We start from the raw sequence: 18,475 nt of genomic DNA, 5'->3' as shown, positions 1-18,475 counted from the left end.
TAGGCGACGGAGTCGCGATGTAGAAGAAATGTGTGGATTAATCACCAGCGCCGGCTGTCCGGGGTCAGAATGCAAGAAGCAACACAGCAGACATATGAAAACGAACTTACTTGTAGGCTGCGGCAACCTTTGGTGCTTTTCGTTTCTCCTTTTGATGAATTTTTTCCTTTTGTCGCTTCGGGCCTTCCTCTACTTCGGCAGAAAGCTCTCCGATGGACCGCTTACGGGATCGTCCCTCCCCGCTGTGATCACTGGATGGTGATGCATGTTTGTCAGCGTTCGTACCAACTCTTGCAGTATTGCTAAGAATTGGCTCTGACTGAGGTGATCCCGCCCCAGGAGCATCGCAGCTGCTATCCTGGCAATTTGTTGGGGAGTTACTCAAAGGATTTCGAGCAACGGTACTAGACAGTCGTCGAGGACGATTTTCGTTGTTATTCGAGCATGAATCATGACAAGCGCTAGTTGGAGGAGTTTGCAAGCTTAGTGCTTGCTGACGAGGTGGTGGAGATCCACTCCTACTATAGCCTTCCCAGCTTACGCCATCAAAAGGATCCGGTCGTTGTTCTGCAGGAGCACTAAGGAAATAATATTGAGCAGCTGTTTCTGGAATGGGTTATGAAAACACGTACTAGGTGTCATGACGCGTATTCGCGTCAAATGTAATAGTTGTGTGCGTGTCTTGTGTAGATGTTGGTTTCGGTGCTGTCGACCGTCGAATTGATGTTCGCACCGGCTTCGCAAAGCCTGTCACCCCGAGTGCGGCCAGTTTTTCTTCTTGCTCCCTTGCTGATCGCTCTTCCTCGGACTCGAATGATTGACATGGTGTTGGGAGGCCCTCTGCACAATAACCGATATTATCTTCGGCTTCTTGTGCCTCATCTGAATACGCTGTCTTTTTGCAATCAAGCTCTCCAGGCTCTTCTCCTCGATAAACTGCGTCTCTCTCAACAGAAAAAACCTGACAACGCTTTGCTATCAGCTCATCCTTCGATATAACTTCACAGTCATCTGTTAGCATGTCAAAAGCAGGATCACCGACGTCTTTAGCTCCACTGATACTTTCGGAAGAGTTTCGTAACAAATCCTCAACAGTAAGGTTCCGGAAATATTTAGAAACGGGTGTTCCTGCTGGAAGGCTTGCGGCGATAGGCAGGCGCGTCACAAAGTCTTGGTCCGTCATGGTGCTAGGTAGTGGCTCTGCAACAGGGTTGGCAGGATGAGAGGCTACAGCAATGTATTAGTAGTCTAGAACAAAGAGATGACAACCTGTTTTACCAATGTTCTTACAATCACAAGAGTCCTCTGAGTAATCAAGGGTTCGCAAGTCCTCCCACCATGACTCTTCCGCTGATTCATCGTGTAAATCCTGCTGTGATCCTTCCGGCTGTTGACGATGATTGCGCCCATGCTGTTGGGACAGGAGTGAATCTCGCTCTTTGGCAAAAGGTCCCTGCCAAGGTTTTTGATATGGTCCATTCGCAAAGGCATGGTTGGATGTTGCTACAGCAGCTGAAGAATGTTGCCGTACACAGTTTGATGAACCGACAACGTTCTGCTGTAAAGCACTGCTGGTCGAAGACGTGGGACTTGTACACTGGTAATTGCTTGCAACAATCGAGGGAGACAATCCGGGCGCAGTCCACTGCTGACTTTGACGCCGAGATAGAGTATTAAAAGCCCACTCAGGTTGCTGCCATGGCTGTGGTTGGTGGCTTTTTGCTGGCATTGCCGTCGGTGTGCCAGCATTTTGCTGCAAATTCTGAGTGGCTGGGGGAAAGGTGAAGCCTCTCTGTTGAACATGCGATTGCTGATTATAAGGGGCACGATTAGTGGCTACTGGTGGAACAGGGTATTTAGTGATGACTGGAGCAGTGATTCTCTGCCGCTTGTTGGGATATTGGCTGGTCACTGCACCGCTAGAGATCGTCCTTAGCATCCTTCTCGAACTACACAGTAGACAAAACTTACGCAGGTACCGCGCGACGAGGCTCCGGACAGTTTTGAGCCCAGTGGTTGAAGCCGCCACAGTTGTAGCAAGCTTGAGGAGATGCTGCAGATATGGACTTACGCTTGGAAATGTCTTGTAGAGTCGTTCCAGCCTGATGTGACTGACTGGCAGACCAAGGTTGCGAATATGAAATAGGCTGCTTTAATTGCTGTTGATTGTACAATAACGGCTGCGAATTCTGATAACCTGATAGGCTGCCAGCCCCGCTTGTGCATTGATACATTGTAATAGAATCTTTGCTGATATCCTGCTTGCAAGATCAGTTGGCACTTCGCTCAGAAAAGTACTGGAACATTCAAGGGAGATGTACGTACCAGGAAAAGTGTCAGGGCACTTCCACAATTTGCTGTGCTCCAGAAATTTAGATATCACTTTTGCGGTCTCGACCAGCAAGCAAACACGCCCATCAAATGTTGCCAAAGGCAGTATCCTCAGAAGAAGCCTTGTGACTTGGAGATCTTAGATGGGTCTCCCCAAAAGGAGCAAGAAACCCTCCAGGTCTTAGTGTGAACTTGGGCAATGGGAAATGACTACCTCCAGGCTGAGAGCAGGATACCATCCACAGCAAGAGGTATAAATCTGCAAAGGTTGCGAAGAGCGGGCTACATGGCTATGTATTACTGACGAGAAGGGAAGTAAAAGGTACAATCAGAAGTATGCAACAAAGGTAGATCAGCTAACCACATATAGTGTTAGCGTAAAAAATTAGATGTGCAGTATGAACGAAGCACTTCCAGTGATATTGTGGAGTTGGTGAAGTTCGTAGCAGGAACAACCACGGACACTCTCATGGTTGTAATGATCATCTGCCAGAAGAGGACGTTGATTCCGGCTGCTGTACGCAAATGCGTTCTGTGAGTCGCCCACAATGATGCGGGATCCTCATCAGTCGCCTCTTCGTACCACACCTCGTCCTCTCATTGTCCCCCTTCACAACTCCTGCAGTCCGTGCTGGACGTGCAAGCCTCGGCCGGCGGCTAGCAGAAATGCCAGGACTTCCATGTAAGATCGACGGGTTCCCAGTCCGAGGTTGCATAGCTCACCATTTTCCAGCAAGCATCGATCTTGATGAATGCATTGAACGACTGTACAAAAAGGAGCTACTGGCAGAATCCGTCATCGAAGCAATATGTGCAAAGGCTAAAGAACTTCTCATGAAGGAGAGCAATGTGGTGCACATAGCCGCCCCTGTGACGGTGGTTGGAGATATCCATGGTCAATTCTTTGACATGTTGGAAATTTTCAAGATTGGAGGCTTTTGTCCAAATACCAATTATCTCTTTCTTGGTATTATTCTCGCATTGGATGATTGACTTACTTCTCCGCTGACCCAGTCCAGGTGATTATGTTGATCGTGGCCTTTTCAGCGTTGAAACAATATCTTTGCTTGTGTGCCTTAAATTGCGATACCCCCAGCGTGTTCATCTTATTCGTGGAAACCATGAGTCGCGTGGCGTTACGCAGTCGTATGGATTCTATACGGAATGCGCAAGGAAATATGGAAATGCGAACGTCTGGCATTACTTCACGGACATGTTTGACTTCCTCACTCTGAGTGTGGTTATCAACGATCAGATCTTCTGTGTTCATGGTGGCCTTTCGCCCTCGATACATTCAATCGACCAGATAAAGATAATTGATCGATTCCGAGAGATACCTCACGAAGGACCAATGGCAGATCTAGTTTGGTCCGACCCGGACCCCGAACGAGACGAGTTTTCTCTCTCCCCTCGAGGTGCAGGCTATACGTTTGGTGGAGATGTGGTCAAGAAATTTCTGCAAGTCAACAGCATGTCACATATTCTGCGAGCACATCAACTTTGTCAGGAGGGATACCAAATCCTGTATGATGACCGGCTGAGTACAGTGTGGAGTGCGCCGAATTATTGCTATAGATGTGGCAACTTGGCTAGTGTGCTGGAAGTTAGCGATTCCGGAGATCGATACTTCAACATCTTTGATGCTGCCCCAGAGAACGATATTCACCGCAATGAGCAGCAACAGCAGCAGCAACAGCAAAGCAAAGACGGTCAAGGACCAGTCATTGAGTACTTTCTATGATTGACTACTTCGACAGGCGTCTTTCATGGAGCACCTATCATTCTGCGGCACAGATTGCAAGCAACCCAGATAAACTCCTTTTGGCTGAGACGTCGGGCTGAAAAAGAACTATGTGAGCTATGCAACGAGGGCTCGAATACCAACAACATCGCTTTTGGACGCATGCGGAGGATAGCTCATTTCCAATCTTTGGTGATGTCGAATGACCATTCAAACTTCAGGTGAGTAACATCATCGTCGTCGATGAATTTGCTCACAGCGTCGTAGTGGCCTCTTGCCATTATGCCGCTCGGAGCCTCTTCTGGAGCAAATTTCTTCTCGTACGTCGGCTTGTCAGTGGTATTTGGTGGATAGCTTCCAATCATCTCCTCGTCCTTGCCGACCCGGATGCCTTTTCGCTTTAGAGCTTGAACATACTTGAGTCCACTGAGCACTTCATGTTGAACAACAAAGATGGCTTTCATCTGGTACCTACAGCCTTCCTTGATGGTGAATGGCTTGTTTTTGAGAGTTTCAACAGCGCCAGGAGCGGAGAGGTCAATAGTGATGTCGGGTCGACCTTGGACTTCCTGGAAGTGACCTTGTTTAGCACGGTGGATATGGCAATAGAAGGGAGGAGGCCGTACCAGAGCAAGAGATTTGATGACACATTTGCGAGGGTCGTTGGGATCTCCGACGGTTTTACCTGATCCTAGACCTAGTGATGCCTTCCATCGATTGAGAGCTTCATCTTCTTGATCTGTAGTACTGCCGATTAGAACAGGAGAGCTCTCTTAGAACAATTCAAGGATACACTTGGAGAATATTTAGCAATATATTTAGCAATATATTTTTGACTAATTTTTTAATATTATCCCATTCAGTGCAAAGCCCGAGGGGAGGGAACAAGCAGCTGGAGGTAGGCAGTATAGTACATGACATACACAGCAAAATATCAGAAGAGCAGAAGAGTGTACTAAGGCGGTTCAAGACATGAACTCATACCTAGCTTAGCATATTCATCCAATGTCTTCTTCTCCCCGACCTTGAAGCCTTCGGTCTTGGATGGAGCAAGATCGTCTTCGTGGCGACTAGCCATTGTGATGTGGACCTGGAAGAGAAGGATAAGGGATAGCTGAATGTAGGATTGGAACGACCGCGTAGGAAAAGAATCTAGATGAAGCAGAGGGTCGGACTGGAGAGGTAGATTTATTCCAGCTGCTGTGATAGGATTTTGAGATAGTGCCGTGTCAAGTATGGGGCTGATTACTTATTGGTGGGGTCGTGATGCGTCTCCAACACTACAACAGAATTTCTTTGTTTCTGCAACCCAAGTTGTGTATTCTTGAAATAAGCCTACCCCTAACTGTACAGTGGACTCCTCTCTAGGCTAAGATGTACAGTGAGAGGGGATTACAGTGAGTCTAAGTATATGTGCAGCTGCTTGAAATGCGCAAGATCCAGACTAGGATGCATGGCTCTGAAGCGAGATAAGCGTTTTGACGGCAAAAGTAGTACCAAGCTCCGCGCTCCAAGTACGACGCAGTAGGGTGGCTGCTGTAGTCCTGGTGTTGTCCCACGAGGTTGAAGCCGTATCTCTTCGAGCAGCTGAGAAGCCATTGAGCATCTCAGACTGATATCACTGATCCAGAAACACCATCATGCTCTCCACTAATTATTCGCTAGTGAACTACTCCGTAGTGTAAAGACAGTTCGAGATCAATCGCGCCTTTCCGCATTAGGACCGTCTCCCCTGCCCCCAGCCTTCGAGTTAAGGAGCAATAAGCGTAAAGCCGGACCCCCCCAAGAGGAGAAACACCCATAAGGCACCCTTCCCGCCAACGGGGTATCCCTCCACATTTCTTCACCAGGTTTACTGACGCCATCGCATAACTACGAGATCAATCGAGCATCAGATGCGCAAAGGATCAAGACACATTGCCACTGCTCGTTTCCACCTCCGCTCGGCGAAGCATCGCTTTCATGCAGTGAGCACTGACCGAAGTCACACGTCACTTTGCGACCGGTATTCGAGCTCCAAAGCTCCTGCGTATCACTCTGCGCCTGCGACCCCCGTGCATCTGCATTGAAGTACTTTCAGCTTGACATACATGATGCGACCTCCTCTACCGGAGAAAACGAATCCTTTGGTCCAGCCAGACCAAACGCCCGACTGTAAGTGCCAGAGGAGCCTGTGCAACTCTGACGTCAAGCTAATGTGATGGACCAGATGATGAGCTTCTGTCGCGCCGACGTCTTGGTCAGACCAAGCTCACCGTGAAGCCTGGTCAGGTTGGCACTTCCAATGCGACCAAGCCCGAAAATCTAGGTCTATTCGAGTACGCGCATCTTCGCGCACCTCTGCCAAAGGACCTCAAAGGATCGGAGATATTCGCATCGCATCAGAACCAGCCACATCCCGAGACCTATTTTCTGATGGTGAGAGCGCCTGGCGCAAAACGCGAAGAATATGGTCTAACAACAAACATAGAGACGAAGTAAGGATGGCTGCATTAGTGCTACCGGCATGTTCAAGATCGCATTTCCATGGGCCAAACACGCCGAGGAGAAGGCGGAGCGCGAGTATCTGAAGATCAAGGAGTCCACCAGCCAGGACGAAGTCGCTGGTAATGTCTGGATCTCACCGGGTTTGGGTGAGTGTTCTTGATCACAGCTATCGGAGGACAAGCAAGTGTTGACATGTTCCAGCACTTGAGCTAGCCGAGGAGTACGGCATGTACAACTGGGTTCGAGCACTGCTTGACCCGTCAGACATTGTTCAGAGTCCTGCAACGACAAAGAAACAAATTTCGCCACCACCAAAATACGATCAATTTCCCGGCAAACCAATCTTACCGCCTCCCTCTGCCTCCAAGGCGTCCAAGTCAAGGTCGACCAGGTCGGTATCGCCTAGCAAGATTGCTTCCCCGGCCAAGAGGGCAGGCTCGGTAGCCTCAACCAAAAAGAGACAGAGCAGGGCATCGAAGGACGCCAATCTTGCCCACGCCAACGCCGCAAGTGCCGCGTTGCAGTCTGCGCTCGATGACGCAGCTTCGACCGTCGAGCAGGAATCAATCAACGGCGAAACAGTCAAGGTCGAGATCGATTCCACTGTGGATGTCAACGGGGACACAGAGACAACCCGCACCAACGTAACTGTGGAGATGCCTGCAGGATCCGACGAGTTACCTTTGCCCGAAGATGCTGAGAAGATGCTGCAAACAGCCAAGAAGATGGTCGAGGAGGCCAGAGCATTAGAAGCCGAAACTTCCTCCAGAATCACTAGGAAGAGAAAAGTGGACGAGGTGGAGCCAGAAGAGCTTGACGCAGACCTGCCTGCTCAGCCGGCCAAGAAAGCCAAAGTGCTAGAGGAGAAGCTGAAGAGAGAGAAGGTTAGGACCAGAGCTTTGGTTGGCGTCACGGCGACATTGGCAATTGCGTATGTTACTTGGAAGCCCCTTGACTTGGTACAATTTACTGACTGTGTGTAGTGCGGCAATTCCATATTTCTTCTAACAGGGACACATCTCGGATGAGTGGGTTACAGAGGGTTTGGCCGAGTCGACGCACATGCTGGCACAGACAGGCTAAGGGAACTTCGGATATATGTCAGGTCAAAGCGGGGGTCTGTGGGATCATGGGAGAAAGAGGCCTTCTGGCCCGTCAATTTCGTTGTCGAATATTACAGACACTGAGAGCAGAAGTGACTAGCTGGGCAAGCTTTAGTATGTTGCGCAGGAGCTGTTCTGGATACTTTCAGCAGATGTCAGAGCTCCCAAATTCAATGCCATAATCATCAAGGTCCTCATTTTCGAAGTCCCCTCACATCAGACTGCGACCCATGCCCATCTCTGCTTTCGTGCCCCCAGTAGCACGTAGTAACTACTAGTAAATGGATTCCGCCTGTAGGGCTGAGCCAAGCGTTTCCACCCATGCATTCCAGACCATACGAATCCGTCAATCTCGACGACATCCTATTCGGCGCCGGTGCTGGCTTCGACCTACGCAATGTCATGTCACTACCAGGGCTGGGTCTGCCAGGTCTTGGACTCGAAGAGCCGTCCGAGCAGCCTCAGACCACCGAGACAACGCAACAGGAGCTGTCAAGTGGCTCAGAGTGGAGATTCGAGGTCGCATTTGGCAAATGCGTCAAAGTCAGGGTCAGTCTTGCTGCCTCACGTCCATCCTGACGTCCATCCTGTAACCAAACTGAGTACGGAGTAGCTACTGAATGGCACAGCCGAGATATTTGGCACTGAACTCATAGAAGGCCCGACATACACCTTCACCGGCACCAAGGCTGCAATATTTACCCACCATGGCTGCACCCTCGAAATCAGCAATGACGCCCCTCAAAGCGAATACTCTGCCGAGGAAACACCCATGGCCGAATATGTCAATGTACATTTCGCCCTAGAGACTCTGCGCAACGAAGCGCAAGCACGAGGCAGAGATGGACCACGCGTGCTCGTCCTCGGCCCCTCGAACGCTGGCAAAACCAGCCTGCTCAAAACCCTTACCGCCTATGCCATCAGACTCGGTCGCCAGCCCATAATTGTTAATCTAGATCCAGAGGAAGGCGTCCTCAGCCTCCCAGGAACATTGACAGCAGTCGCCATCAGAGCGCTTCTCGACGTCGAAGAAGGATGGGGTAGCAGTCCCATGTCAGGACCTTCTGCCATCCCCGTCAAACTTCCCCTCGTTTACAACTACGGCTTGTCCGACCCGGTCGCCGACGACAAATCAGCCGCTCACTACAAGGCAGTCCTCTCCAAACTTGCCCTCGCCGTCTCGGGCAGACTTTCAGAAGACCCGTTAGCCAAAGAAGCAGGCGTCTTAATTGACACGCCAGGCACTCTCGCAAACACAACCAAATCGCTGGCATCTAACATAATCCAACACATCGTCTCCGAGTTCTCCATCTCTCACGTCCTGATCCTCGGCTCCGAACGCCTGTATAGCGATATCCTCCGCCGATTCGAAAACAAACCCACATCCTCCACCACTAGCAACCACCATCACAACGAGACAATCACCGTCGCCAAACTCTCCAAATCAGGCGGCTGCGTTGACCGGGACATGGCATTTATGCGCGCCTTCCGCGCCGCCCAGATCCGAGCCTACTTCTTCGGCACCGGCCACCTGACGAATGGCATCACCCTCTCTCCACGTCAACAACAGGTCGAGTTTAACCAGCTAGCCATATATCGTCTCCTGATCGGCGACGGAGACCCCACAAACGCAAGCGTGTCAGCCGACCTCTTCCGTCCAGGAGGCCAAGACGACGAGAACGACGAAGATGAAGATATCTACAACCCTACAACAAACCACTCCCTAAAATCCCAGCACGCAGCAGCAGCAGCAACAGAAAGTGGGGACGGAACCATCTTCCAACGGCTCACCTCGCCCACACCAGCCCTCCAATCACACATCCTAGCCATCATGAACGCGGATCCCGATGCCACAGAAGAAGACATCCAAACGAGCGGCGTGATCGGCTTTCTATACGTGGCGGAGGTGGATGAGGCGAGGGGGAGGGTGCCTAGACGGGCGATTGTGTGGAGTAGGGGGTGGCCGGAGGTGGTGGTGGGTATTGTATAGCGAGGATGAGAGGAGAGGAGAGGAGAGGATCCAGACTTGGGCCGGATAAGCGAAGGTCGGTCGTGGGGGGATGTAGGGATGACATTGGGATCTGGTAGGAAGATCATTCGAAACAGGGGAGAATGGGTGCCGGCGTGGCTTGGGTTTGCATGACCGAATCAGCAAGATCCCCTCCATATGCACATTCATATTCATATCCCCATATCTGCATCTCTGATTCTGATTCCCATTCCGATTTTGATTACATACCCAAAATTCCAAACTATCTACCCAGACTCCAATAGCTATCCGATACCCCTTTTCCTTTCATCCCATCCCATTCTCCTTCTCAGTTCCCCGTTCCACCCCCAGCTAACTAACTAACTATCTATCTATCTCATTCTGTTCTCCAGTCCAGTCTTAGTCCCGTCTAGTCCCGTCCAGTCCCGTCTCGAAGCCGCGGAAATTCATAGATAGATATCTGAATATATATATGTATATGTACATTTATATGTATATACACAATACAAGCCAAATAGGCTAGTTGGCTGGCTGGCGGTCTTTCCACCATCCGACCGGCTCGATCGATATTACGGCTACGGCTACGGCTACGGCTACGGCTACAGATAAAGATATAGATATAGGTAGTGGTCAAAGGGAGGGGGAGCGGGGCGAGAGATAGGAAGAGCGGTGGCGGGGCGAAGCGAAGGGCAGGGCGGAGAAGGAAGGGAAGAGAAGAGCTATAGTTGTTAGATGGCGTGGAGGAATGGAAAGACTCGTCTTGATTATATTAAAGAGAAGGAGAAGGAGAAGGAGAGAGCGTGCGAGCTCCAAGTTCGCACGTATTTTACCGTACATAGTAATTTCGAATCAGTTTAACTAAATACAATACATCCACAACCCCCCATCAACCCACCCTCTCTTCCCCCCCACCCCCAAACTAACTTACCTAACTCAGCTATCGTAACGCAGCCAGCCTAGCCATCCTTACGTAGTAACTTAGTTACAGTATTTTACAACCTCCCCCTTACCGCCACAGCTCCGGCCTTTTTCATGCATAGAAGAGCAGAAATTTGGGGGGGCGCGGAGTTTCTATATACATATATACATGCTTGTCCGCTTGCTCGCTTTTGTTGCTCTCTTGCTCGGATATCGTGTGAGAGACTCCCGAGCTCAGATACGGCGACGACGAGTAGTAGACCAATATTTACGTAGACTCCGTCCCAAATCCGATTCTCCATGTCGTCGACGTTGAGCGCCCGTGTTGCTTGCTTGCTTGCTTGCTTGCACGTCTGACACTGTACGCGATCCCACTGCTCGCCCCAGTATCACCTGATGGTCAGCCATACATAGCTCAGACAGGTTCGAGTTCAATGCCAAAGGGGTGTGTTTTGACAGCACCATGAGGCACCAGGCGGGCGGCTCCTCCTTCGTCATGCGAGAATGAGCTAGGCAGTAAGAAGCACCATTGCCGCCTTATTGTTCTCCTTTTCAGCCCCACAATTTGCAGTTCGAGCCAGATTTCGTTTCTCCAATCATGCAAAGGGGTTCCTCCGTTCTTTATCGAGCTCATCATCTTCTTCCCTTCCCTTCCCCGTCCTTCTCATATCTCTCGTCCACGGCGCCGCCGCCGCCGCCGTCGTCGCCATCATGCAACAGTGTCACACTGTTAAACTCCAAAAAAGGATCGGTCGCCACCTCCACCCCGTCCCCTCCAGGCGTCGCCAGACCACTATCTAAACCTACACCCTTGAGTTTGGCCGCCGGTGCCGCCAGCCCCAAACCTCCGAACGAATTGGCGACCATCCCCCCTCCCCCCTCTCCGTTCCCGTCTCCGCTTTCTTTCACGTTGCGGAAATTCACCGTATCGATCGCTCTCCCTTGATGGGGGATCATAGGTGGTTTCATGTGGCGTAACAAGGCCCAGGTGATGGGCTTGAAGAAAGGGTGGGATTTAACATCAGACGCGCCGGCACGCGAGCCGAGGCGGCGCATTTCATCTTTTATGAGGAGCTTGCGGATTACGCCTTTGCAGAGACTGTAAACGAATCAGCATGGATATTGGACGCGCAAAGTAACAGATTTTGAGCTTCTGGGTAATAAAGGACAGATGCTTACTTCGATACTTGTGTGCTTCCTGATCCTTCTGGGAATGGCACCTCGTCTCTCAGTATATTGGCAAAGGTGGCATTTCTGTTCTTCCCTTTGAAAGGAGTGGTGCCAAACAGCATCTCGTATATCAAAATGCCAAGTGTCCACCAGTCGACTGCGCTGGTGTGGCCGTTCCCTTTGATGACTTCGGGTGCAATGTACTCTTCAGTGCCGACGAAAGAATTGGTTCGAAAGTCTGCAATGCATGATTTGGTATCAACAAGCGGGTATGTATTTGAGTTGGAACCGTTACGACTGCCCAGGATCATGGTTGGAGCGCCTCCAGAGTCTGATTGTTTCGATAGATCGAAATCGGACAGCATGATATGACCAGATTGGTGAAGAAGGATGTCTGCACATGATCAGTACAACCGACACGGGCAGAAGAAAGGGGAGTCGTACTTTCTGGCTTCAGATCTCGATAGATGAAGCCCATCAGGTGTAGGTACTCCAACGCTGCCGTGACCTCTGCAGCGTAGAATCTGGCATCATCTTCTGCCACACATTTGCCTGGTCGGGTTTGAAGTGCTCGGAAGAATTCTCCACCACTGCAATACTCCATACACAGGTATAGATGGTCCTCCGATTGGAAAGAGTGATAGAGGGTAACAATGAAAGGGTGGTTGCTGGTGGCAAGGATTTCCTGCTCTGCCAATGCCCTCTTGATCTTGTTTCGCTTGATCATCTCTTTCTTGCTTAGCACTAGAATCAGTCAGTAGATGAAAGCAGCATCGGGGTCTGTTAGACGGACCCTTCATAGCGTATAATCTATTCGACTTCTTTTCCCGTACCAAGTATACCTTTCCCACATCGCCCTTTCCAATCAACTTGATCTTGTCGAAACTGCCTGGGCCCACCTCGACATTCCGCACTTTGATTGAATTCGAGCTGTAAGTCCTTCGAAACGCAACCGATTGCCGTATCTGACCTGGCGAGGCGATCTTTGCTCCATTCTGAGGCACGGAAAGTAGGGTTGAATCATCATCATGGACGACCATGCTCACTTTTGGTGCAGCACCATCTTCCACCACGATGGGGTCCTTGCCGAGCTCTGCAGTCCTCGGCCGATTTTCAGCCTTGTTGGAGCTGAAAAGTCCTTGTGCGTTTGGAGCAGATGCCACTCTTCTCAGCTTCCGCGCCAATTCTTCTTTGCCTGTTGTGACGGGCTTCTCCTCTAATCCATTAGCACCATTGGTTTGCAGCTTTGGTGTATCCGGTGGAGAAGGGGGCACGCTGCCTTCGTTGTGGTGTCTGAGGGCTGGCGGACCTTGATGGGCAAAGTATGGGTTGGCCTGAGCAGTCGGTGACATATGTTCTTCCAGTGGATTGCCCTCGCTGGCTACTGTCGTCGAACGATTTCTTCCGAGAGTGGGAAGGAAGCGCGATTGTCGAAACGAGGATTTGGACTCTGGCTTGGACTCGGATTTCGGAGTGAGGGGGCCATCACTGTTCGGGCTGCCTAAGCTACCTAAACTGTTGATGCGGAAGAAATTCTTGATCTTGGTGGGAAGATGTGTGTTGCTGTCGCTAGAGGTCTTCTTGGAAGAGAAGGAGAGACCTGAGAAGTTTCGCTTCTCGGTTGACATGACGACGTGGTCACTGTGGCTTCGCTGACCAATTTTAAGGGAGGTCCGAGGTGCAAGGAGTGCCTGCGATGAGGTAGCCGACCTTGCAGTAGCTCTTTGTGCAAGGGAGTAGAGGTTGGCTGGATTGAGCTGCGGGGTGTTCGGGGTCAAGAGCTGCTAGGTTGCCAGGTTGCCATCTAGGTGACAGAGTGCGTCGCCAACAAGTAGCACCGAAATCGAAAGTGAGAGGGCGCTTGCGATGGTCATACACTCTTGGATTGTAAAACAGTGCTTAGAGGACGTATTATTTATTGATTTAGCCGGGGCGATGTAGCTACGATTGGAGTGAGTTAAGGTTGTCGGGGGATGAGTTGGGGGGGGGGGAGGGGAAGCAGCGCCGACTAACTCGGCAAAGCCAAAAAGAAGCTTTTTTTTTCAGCCGGGGGGCTCAACGAAGTGAAGGAAGGGGAGGGAAAGGGAAGGGAAGGGCAGGGAAGGGGAACGGCAATGGGAAAGGGAAAGGGAAAGGGAAAGGGAAAGGGAGAGGGAGAGAGAGAGGGAGGGTGCGTCTCACTCCGTCTCAGTGGCAATCCAGCCAGGTAAATAGCAAGTGATCACTCAAGAGAGTGAGCAAGTACCGAGTATGATGGGGTATGATGGAGGCCGTTACTGCTACAGATCACCCTCGACAACCTGCATTTGGATGTGCGTGGTAGTTAGTGGAAGTCAGACAAAGGCTAGCTCTTCGGTAGTTGAGTATCACATGACACAAATGGAGCACAGGCGTGGCTGGCGATGGGTCCTTCGGTCCAGTCCTGCGCTTAGTACGCCCACCGGATGGGAAATCTACATGCTGAATGAGCACCTGAATTAAATACTGTATTACCCACCTCACTCCGCGTTGGTGGCAATGGCGAGCCGAGACTTGGTGTCACCGGGAAAGCAGAAGACGGAGACCTTTGCACTGCATGCTTTTATGGAATTTTCTGTGGCTCGATCGATGCTAGCTAGCTAGTCCTTGACCGAGCATTCTGGCAATGATCTCACTACCTCAATGAAAACGGTAACCTCTCGTTGCTCCTTCTTCGAGCACTGGATGTTCGATTGAACATGCTGATCAAATTCAAGTCGCCACCAACAGGCTTCGCCCATTTTTCCTGACGGCTTCGTACACATGTACTTGGTACGAGTAGAAGTATCGATAAACGTTCGAGCAAGTCAGCCCCGAGACCAACACCCCATTCGCCATCCACCATCCACCGTAACGAAGTTGACACCTCAGAATTTGTACATGGACTTTCTCATCTCAGCAACCTGCTGCTCTGCCTCGGTAGGCTCCCAGATGCTCTTCAAAGATCGCGGCGGAGGAGAGCCAAATCTCGAAGGGCTGTCGTTGGCTTGGAGTGCATTCTTGGGACGTGGCTGCAAGGCTGTCTGACCATAACGATCCATTCCCTCGTCGAACCCGGGCATTGTGCCGTTAGCGGTGACACTCTGGACAGCAACGGAGGATGGTCCTTTGTGGCGGAAAAAGTTGTTCTCGTTACGGGGAGCCCAAGGGTTGAGCCCAAAGCTGCCTGGCTTGGTCGTAGTACCCTCCACTCCACGAACACCTCTCCCCATACCCATCAACTGCGTGCCCATGCCATATCGGTCCTGCTCAGACATGACAGACTGGTATTGACGGCCGCCATCGCCTTGCTCCACTAAGTTGGTGCCATTGGCTGGTCCATCACGCCCGCCTGTTCCTTCAATGGTGATAGATCGCCCATCAGCCACAACGATTTCAGTCTTGACACCTTGCTCCTTGGCGCTAGCTTCGAGAATCGCTTCCCAGTCTCTTGGCGATGGGCCTGCGGCTTCTCCCGACATCATGGGTTGTCGTCCGCTTTCGGTGACGTCTGAGCTCAGGGCGCTGGATGCATCACCATTGCGACCATATCCACTTCGAGATGCAGAATTGGCCAAGTCGTTATCGGCAAATGAGACTGTCTTGCCAGCATTGGCTTTTGTGGGAAGGGTGCTGTCAAAGGTTCTAAACGAGACTTCGCTTCGTAGGTCAGGATGTGTCTTCGCCAGCTTCAAGTCCTGCTGGCTTTGCTTTTCCACAGTACCAGGCGGAGAAGGCTCGAGATTTGAACTCCAAGCGGCAATTGGGTGCGAACGTTCAGGAGATGCGCTTACGGCTGTGTTCGCTGCAACAGGCCGAGGAGCTGCCTTAATGCCTTCACACCATGGATAAATTGTCTGGGCTCGAAGCTGCGTTAAGCTTTCGTGCTCATTTTCAGCAACTTCATCAACTGTGCTTCCTCTGCCATGTCCCCAGTTGTTGCACTTCCGGTTGTACATCTCACCAGCAATCGAATTAGTCAGCTGATTGGAAGAAGGCCCCGGCATAGCATTCGAGGGGTTGGAAACGACCAACTGCATATTATGCTCGTTTGAAAGAGAATGTGGTTGGGGTTGATTGATTCTCGTTGCGAAGGACTGGTTTCCGAAGCCAGCCTGGAATCTGCCAGTGGCCCCGTTGTTGGTGAGAGCAGGCTGGCTCACATTTGGAAGTGCTGATGGACGCTGAGTCTGAGTGTGGACACCTTTGGCTTGATTCTCCTTTGGAACCCAAGCACTGGCACGAACGTTGAAGTTTGTGTTACCATTCTGGCGAGTGGAAGCTGACGTCATCTGGTTCATGGAAGATGTTGGCTGGTGATCGGCTGGACTGGGAAGGTATTGCGCAACCGATCTCTCTTGCTCAAGTTGATCACACAGCTGCTTCCACTTGATTCTCGCCGCCTCACGTTCTTCAACCGTTCTGATGCGCTGTTTACGATAGATTCCTTTGATCTGAGAATTGAAGGTTGAGTAATGGAGAGCGGTTTGCTGGTCAATGTGGTTCAGTCTAGCAGAAAGCTGATCAAATTCGGCCTTTGCAGCAGCGACGATTTGGTCGGTGACCTGGCTTGCGGTGTTGCTGGTGGTGCCAGACATTGGCTGAGCCATGGTCATGTTGCTGAACCACCTCTCCATGGCGGGCATATGAGCCTGATAGTCTGCCTGGGCGTGAGTACCGATCTCCGCTGCTAAAGTACCACGTGCTGGTGCAATGTTTGCCATTCCACTATGGAATGGAGCAGAAACAGCATAGGGAAATGGATTGTTGCTGGTGGAGCTGAGTGGCATGACTGGGTTGTAGCTGGCAGACAGGCCCGGCTGAAGACCTTGCTGACTGAAGAATGGAGGCTGATAACCGTGGTTGATCGGCTGACTTGTCTGATCGGCAACAGACACTGAAGGGAAAGGAGCAGTTGACATGGTGGAAGTTGGCATGAAGTCAGACACCATCGTGGGGTGTTGCTCGCCACTGTGAACAAGCATATTGGTGTAAGGATTGAAGATCATAGCAGACGAAGGAAGTGCAAGAGATTCCCAAGAATCGTTGGTGAGCGCTTGAGAAGTCGGGTTGAAGGATGCTGTGTCGTTTGTGACAGCTAGAGGCATACCTATCAAGCTGGCTGGGGCTAGGTGAGTAAGATCGGATTGTCTTGGCATCAAATCTTCACGCTTGAGGTCACCATTGGTGTTCACGTGAATAGGCTGGGAAGCGTTACCGATCTTCTGCTTAGTGGAGCTGGCCGCTGGTGGGTTCTCTCCGAGGCCGGCAGAAGGAATACCGGTGTTGGTGGTGACATAGGTGGTTGCAGTGCCACTCATGGCAGAAATTGGGCATTCATTACCGATCTTTGAATCATCTGTCGTCTCACAATGGCTCATGTTGTCTTTATCACGTGCTTTGTTGTCACTGAACAGGTTGAACTGGGGTGGTGCAGAGCTGGACTCCATAGGAACAATGCGGCCACCTGCAGTGACCCGTTGATGGGTTGGCGATGCGTGCTGCTTGAGAAAACGAGCAAAACCTTCATCAGACTGTGCACGGAGCCCAGCTGGAGCATTACGAGGTTGACGACATGGATGAATATCTTCACGTCGGGCGAAGACAATACGGCTCCCCATGGAGTCGACAGAATCAACAGACCAAGTGCGTCGTCTGTTAGAAGAAACCTCACCCAGAGGCACTGCGATAGGCTTTGATGTGATGCTGGGGCCAGTCACAATACCAGCTATGAGAAGGAGTTGAGTCAGTGTTGTCGTTGTGGGAGTCAAGAGAAAATTCAGCAAGAAAGGGAGATAATATGTCTGTGGGTGTGCTTGTGCTTGTGTGCATGCGACTGACCCTGGATTGCTTCAATGGTAAATATGGAGATATTGACCGCAATGATCGTTGTGCAACCAATCTCAATAAGTTGGGGGATGGAATATTGGTACGTTGGTGAGGGCACTTCTGTGTCGTTGCATAGCTCCATTTGTACAAACGTTTGTGCCCCTAGTACTCCTTCCTAACCCGTTGTGTCTGAAGCGATGCAAGCTGTGTTCTTACAGCCTCCGGTAGGAACAGGACTGGGCGGCGGTGTTCTGCTTTGCCGAGACCTTTGCTTGGTTGGATGTCTCACTTCGAGATAGCGCAGTCTAGCTTAGAGGTGGAAGGTCGTTGGGGATAGGAGTTGGATGCTTTCGCAACAAGAACGAATCGATTAATTTACAGCTTTCCAAAAAGGGTAGGGGGTTGAGCTGAGACGAGGTAGTCTTGTCAGTGCTCAAATCAACGGGTTTCTGGTTGCGCAAGTCGATTCCGCTACCAATTGACGGTGCGCGTATTGTATGATGAGTATGCACACCACCTGATTTGAGCAGCAGCCCGCCAAAACAAGCAGAAAGAGATGCCTCCTAGAAGAGAGAGATGTGGAAGACAGCAAGCCTCGACAGCGACCTAGGGCAAGGAGAACCTGTTGAAGGTAGTGATGGCAAGTGCCACCATTAGATATGTGATATATAGTCGGAAGGCACCACAACAGCGTCGACATGAGCCCCTTCCCCAATAGGTCATCGCCTCCACCTTGTGTCTAGAATCATAAAATCGCAATGGACGCAGTACCGCCCGCTCCTAAGATTAATGCTCATCGTTATATGTGGTAGTGAGTACTTGGTGGGGAACGTATGTATCAATCCGAGGACGTCGGGTTGTAGCCCTTGCTGAAGCTGAAACATTTGCAGCCTTATCCAAATAAAAATA

The 18,475-nt window shown here is 50.9% G+C and overlaps 7 protein-coding genes across 7 annotated transcripts; 3 read left to right on the top strand and 4 right to left on the bottom strand.

Moving 5' to 3' along the window:
• Positions 1-41: 41 nt before the first annotated feature.
• Positions 42-2,234, bottom strand: EPUS_02722 (uncharacterized protein; the record flags this gene model as incomplete). Its single annotated transcript, XM_007807850.1, has 5 exons — positions 42-54; positions 111-578; positions 633-1,227; positions 1,291-1,919; positions 1,972-2,234. The coding sequence occupies 5 exons, from the start codon at positions 2,232-2,234 to the stop codon at positions 42-44; spliced, it is 1,968 nt and encodes a 655-aa protein (XP_007806041.1).
• Positions 2,235-2,997: 763 nt separating this feature from the next.
• EPUS_02721 (serine/threonine-protein phosphatase) lies at positions 2,998-4,072 on the top strand (the record flags this gene model as incomplete). Its single annotated transcript, XM_007807849.1, has 3 exons — positions 2,998-3,013; positions 3,065-3,298; positions 3,351-4,072. The coding sequence occupies 3 exons, from the start codon at positions 2,998-3,000 to the stop codon at positions 4,070-4,072; spliced, it is 972 nt and encodes a 323-aa protein (XP_007806040.1).
• A 176-nt stretch (positions 4,073-4,248) lies between these two features.
• EPUS_02720 (uncharacterized protein) lies at positions 4,249-5,150 on the bottom strand (the record flags this gene model as incomplete). The annotated part of the gene is made up of 2 exons (XM_007807848.1): positions 4,249-4,811; positions 5,057-5,150. The coding sequence occupies 2 exons, from the start codon at positions 5,148-5,150 to the stop codon at positions 4,249-4,251; spliced, it is 657 nt and encodes a 218-aa protein (XP_007806039.1).
• A 1,015-nt stretch (positions 5,151-6,165) lies between these two features.
• On the top strand, positions 6,166-7,567 carry EPUS_02719 (uncharacterized protein; the record flags this gene model as incomplete). Its single annotated transcript, XM_007807847.1, has 5 exons — positions 6,166-6,226; positions 6,282-6,490; positions 6,543-6,705; positions 6,761-7,490; positions 7,543-7,567. The coding sequence occupies 5 exons, from the start codon at positions 6,166-6,168 to the stop codon at positions 7,565-7,567; spliced, it is 1,188 nt and encodes a 395-aa protein (XP_007806038.1).
• Positions 7,568-7,983: 416 nt separating this feature from the next.
• EPUS_02718 (uncharacterized protein) lies at positions 7,984-9,652 on the top strand (the record flags this gene model as incomplete). The annotated part of the gene is made up of 2 exons (XM_007807846.1): positions 7,984-8,211; positions 8,276-9,652. 2 exons carry the CDS (start codon positions 7,984-7,986, stop codon positions 9,650-9,652), a joined length of 1,605 nt encoding a protein of 534 aa, XP_007806037.1.
• A 1,551-nt stretch (positions 9,653-11,203) lies between these two features.
• On the bottom strand, positions 11,204-13,368 carry EPUS_02717 (Serine/threonine-protein kinase nrc-2; the record flags this gene model as incomplete). The annotated part of the gene is made up of 4 exons (XM_007807845.1): positions 11,204-11,669; positions 11,750-12,134; positions 12,185-12,484; positions 12,534-13,368. The coding sequence occupies 4 exons, from the start codon at positions 13,366-13,368 to the stop codon at positions 11,204-11,206; spliced, it is 1,986 nt and encodes a 661-aa protein (XP_007806036.1).
• A 1,257-nt stretch (positions 13,369-14,625) lies between these two features.
• Positions 14,626-17,358, bottom strand: EPUS_02716 (uncharacterized protein; the record flags this gene model as incomplete). Its single annotated transcript, XM_007807844.1, has 1 exon — positions 14,626-17,358. The coding sequence occupies one exon, from the start codon at positions 17,356-17,358 to the stop codon at positions 14,626-14,628; it is 2,733 nt and encodes a 910-aa protein (XP_007806035.1).
• Between the last annotated feature and the right edge of the window lie 1,117 nt (positions 17,359-18,475).

This window comes from Endocarpon pusillum (assembly GCF_000464535.1).
Source record: "Endocarpon pusillum Z07020 unplaced genomic scaffold scaffold7306, whole genome shotgun sequence".
In the NCBI taxonomy this organism is placed as follows: Eukaryota; Fungi; Ascomycota; class Eurotiomycetes; order Verrucariales; family Verrucariaceae; genus Endocarpon; species Endocarpon pusillum.
The sequence above is the reverse complement of the archived record's forward strand: the minus strand, read 5'-3'. Positions and strand labels throughout refer to the sequence as shown.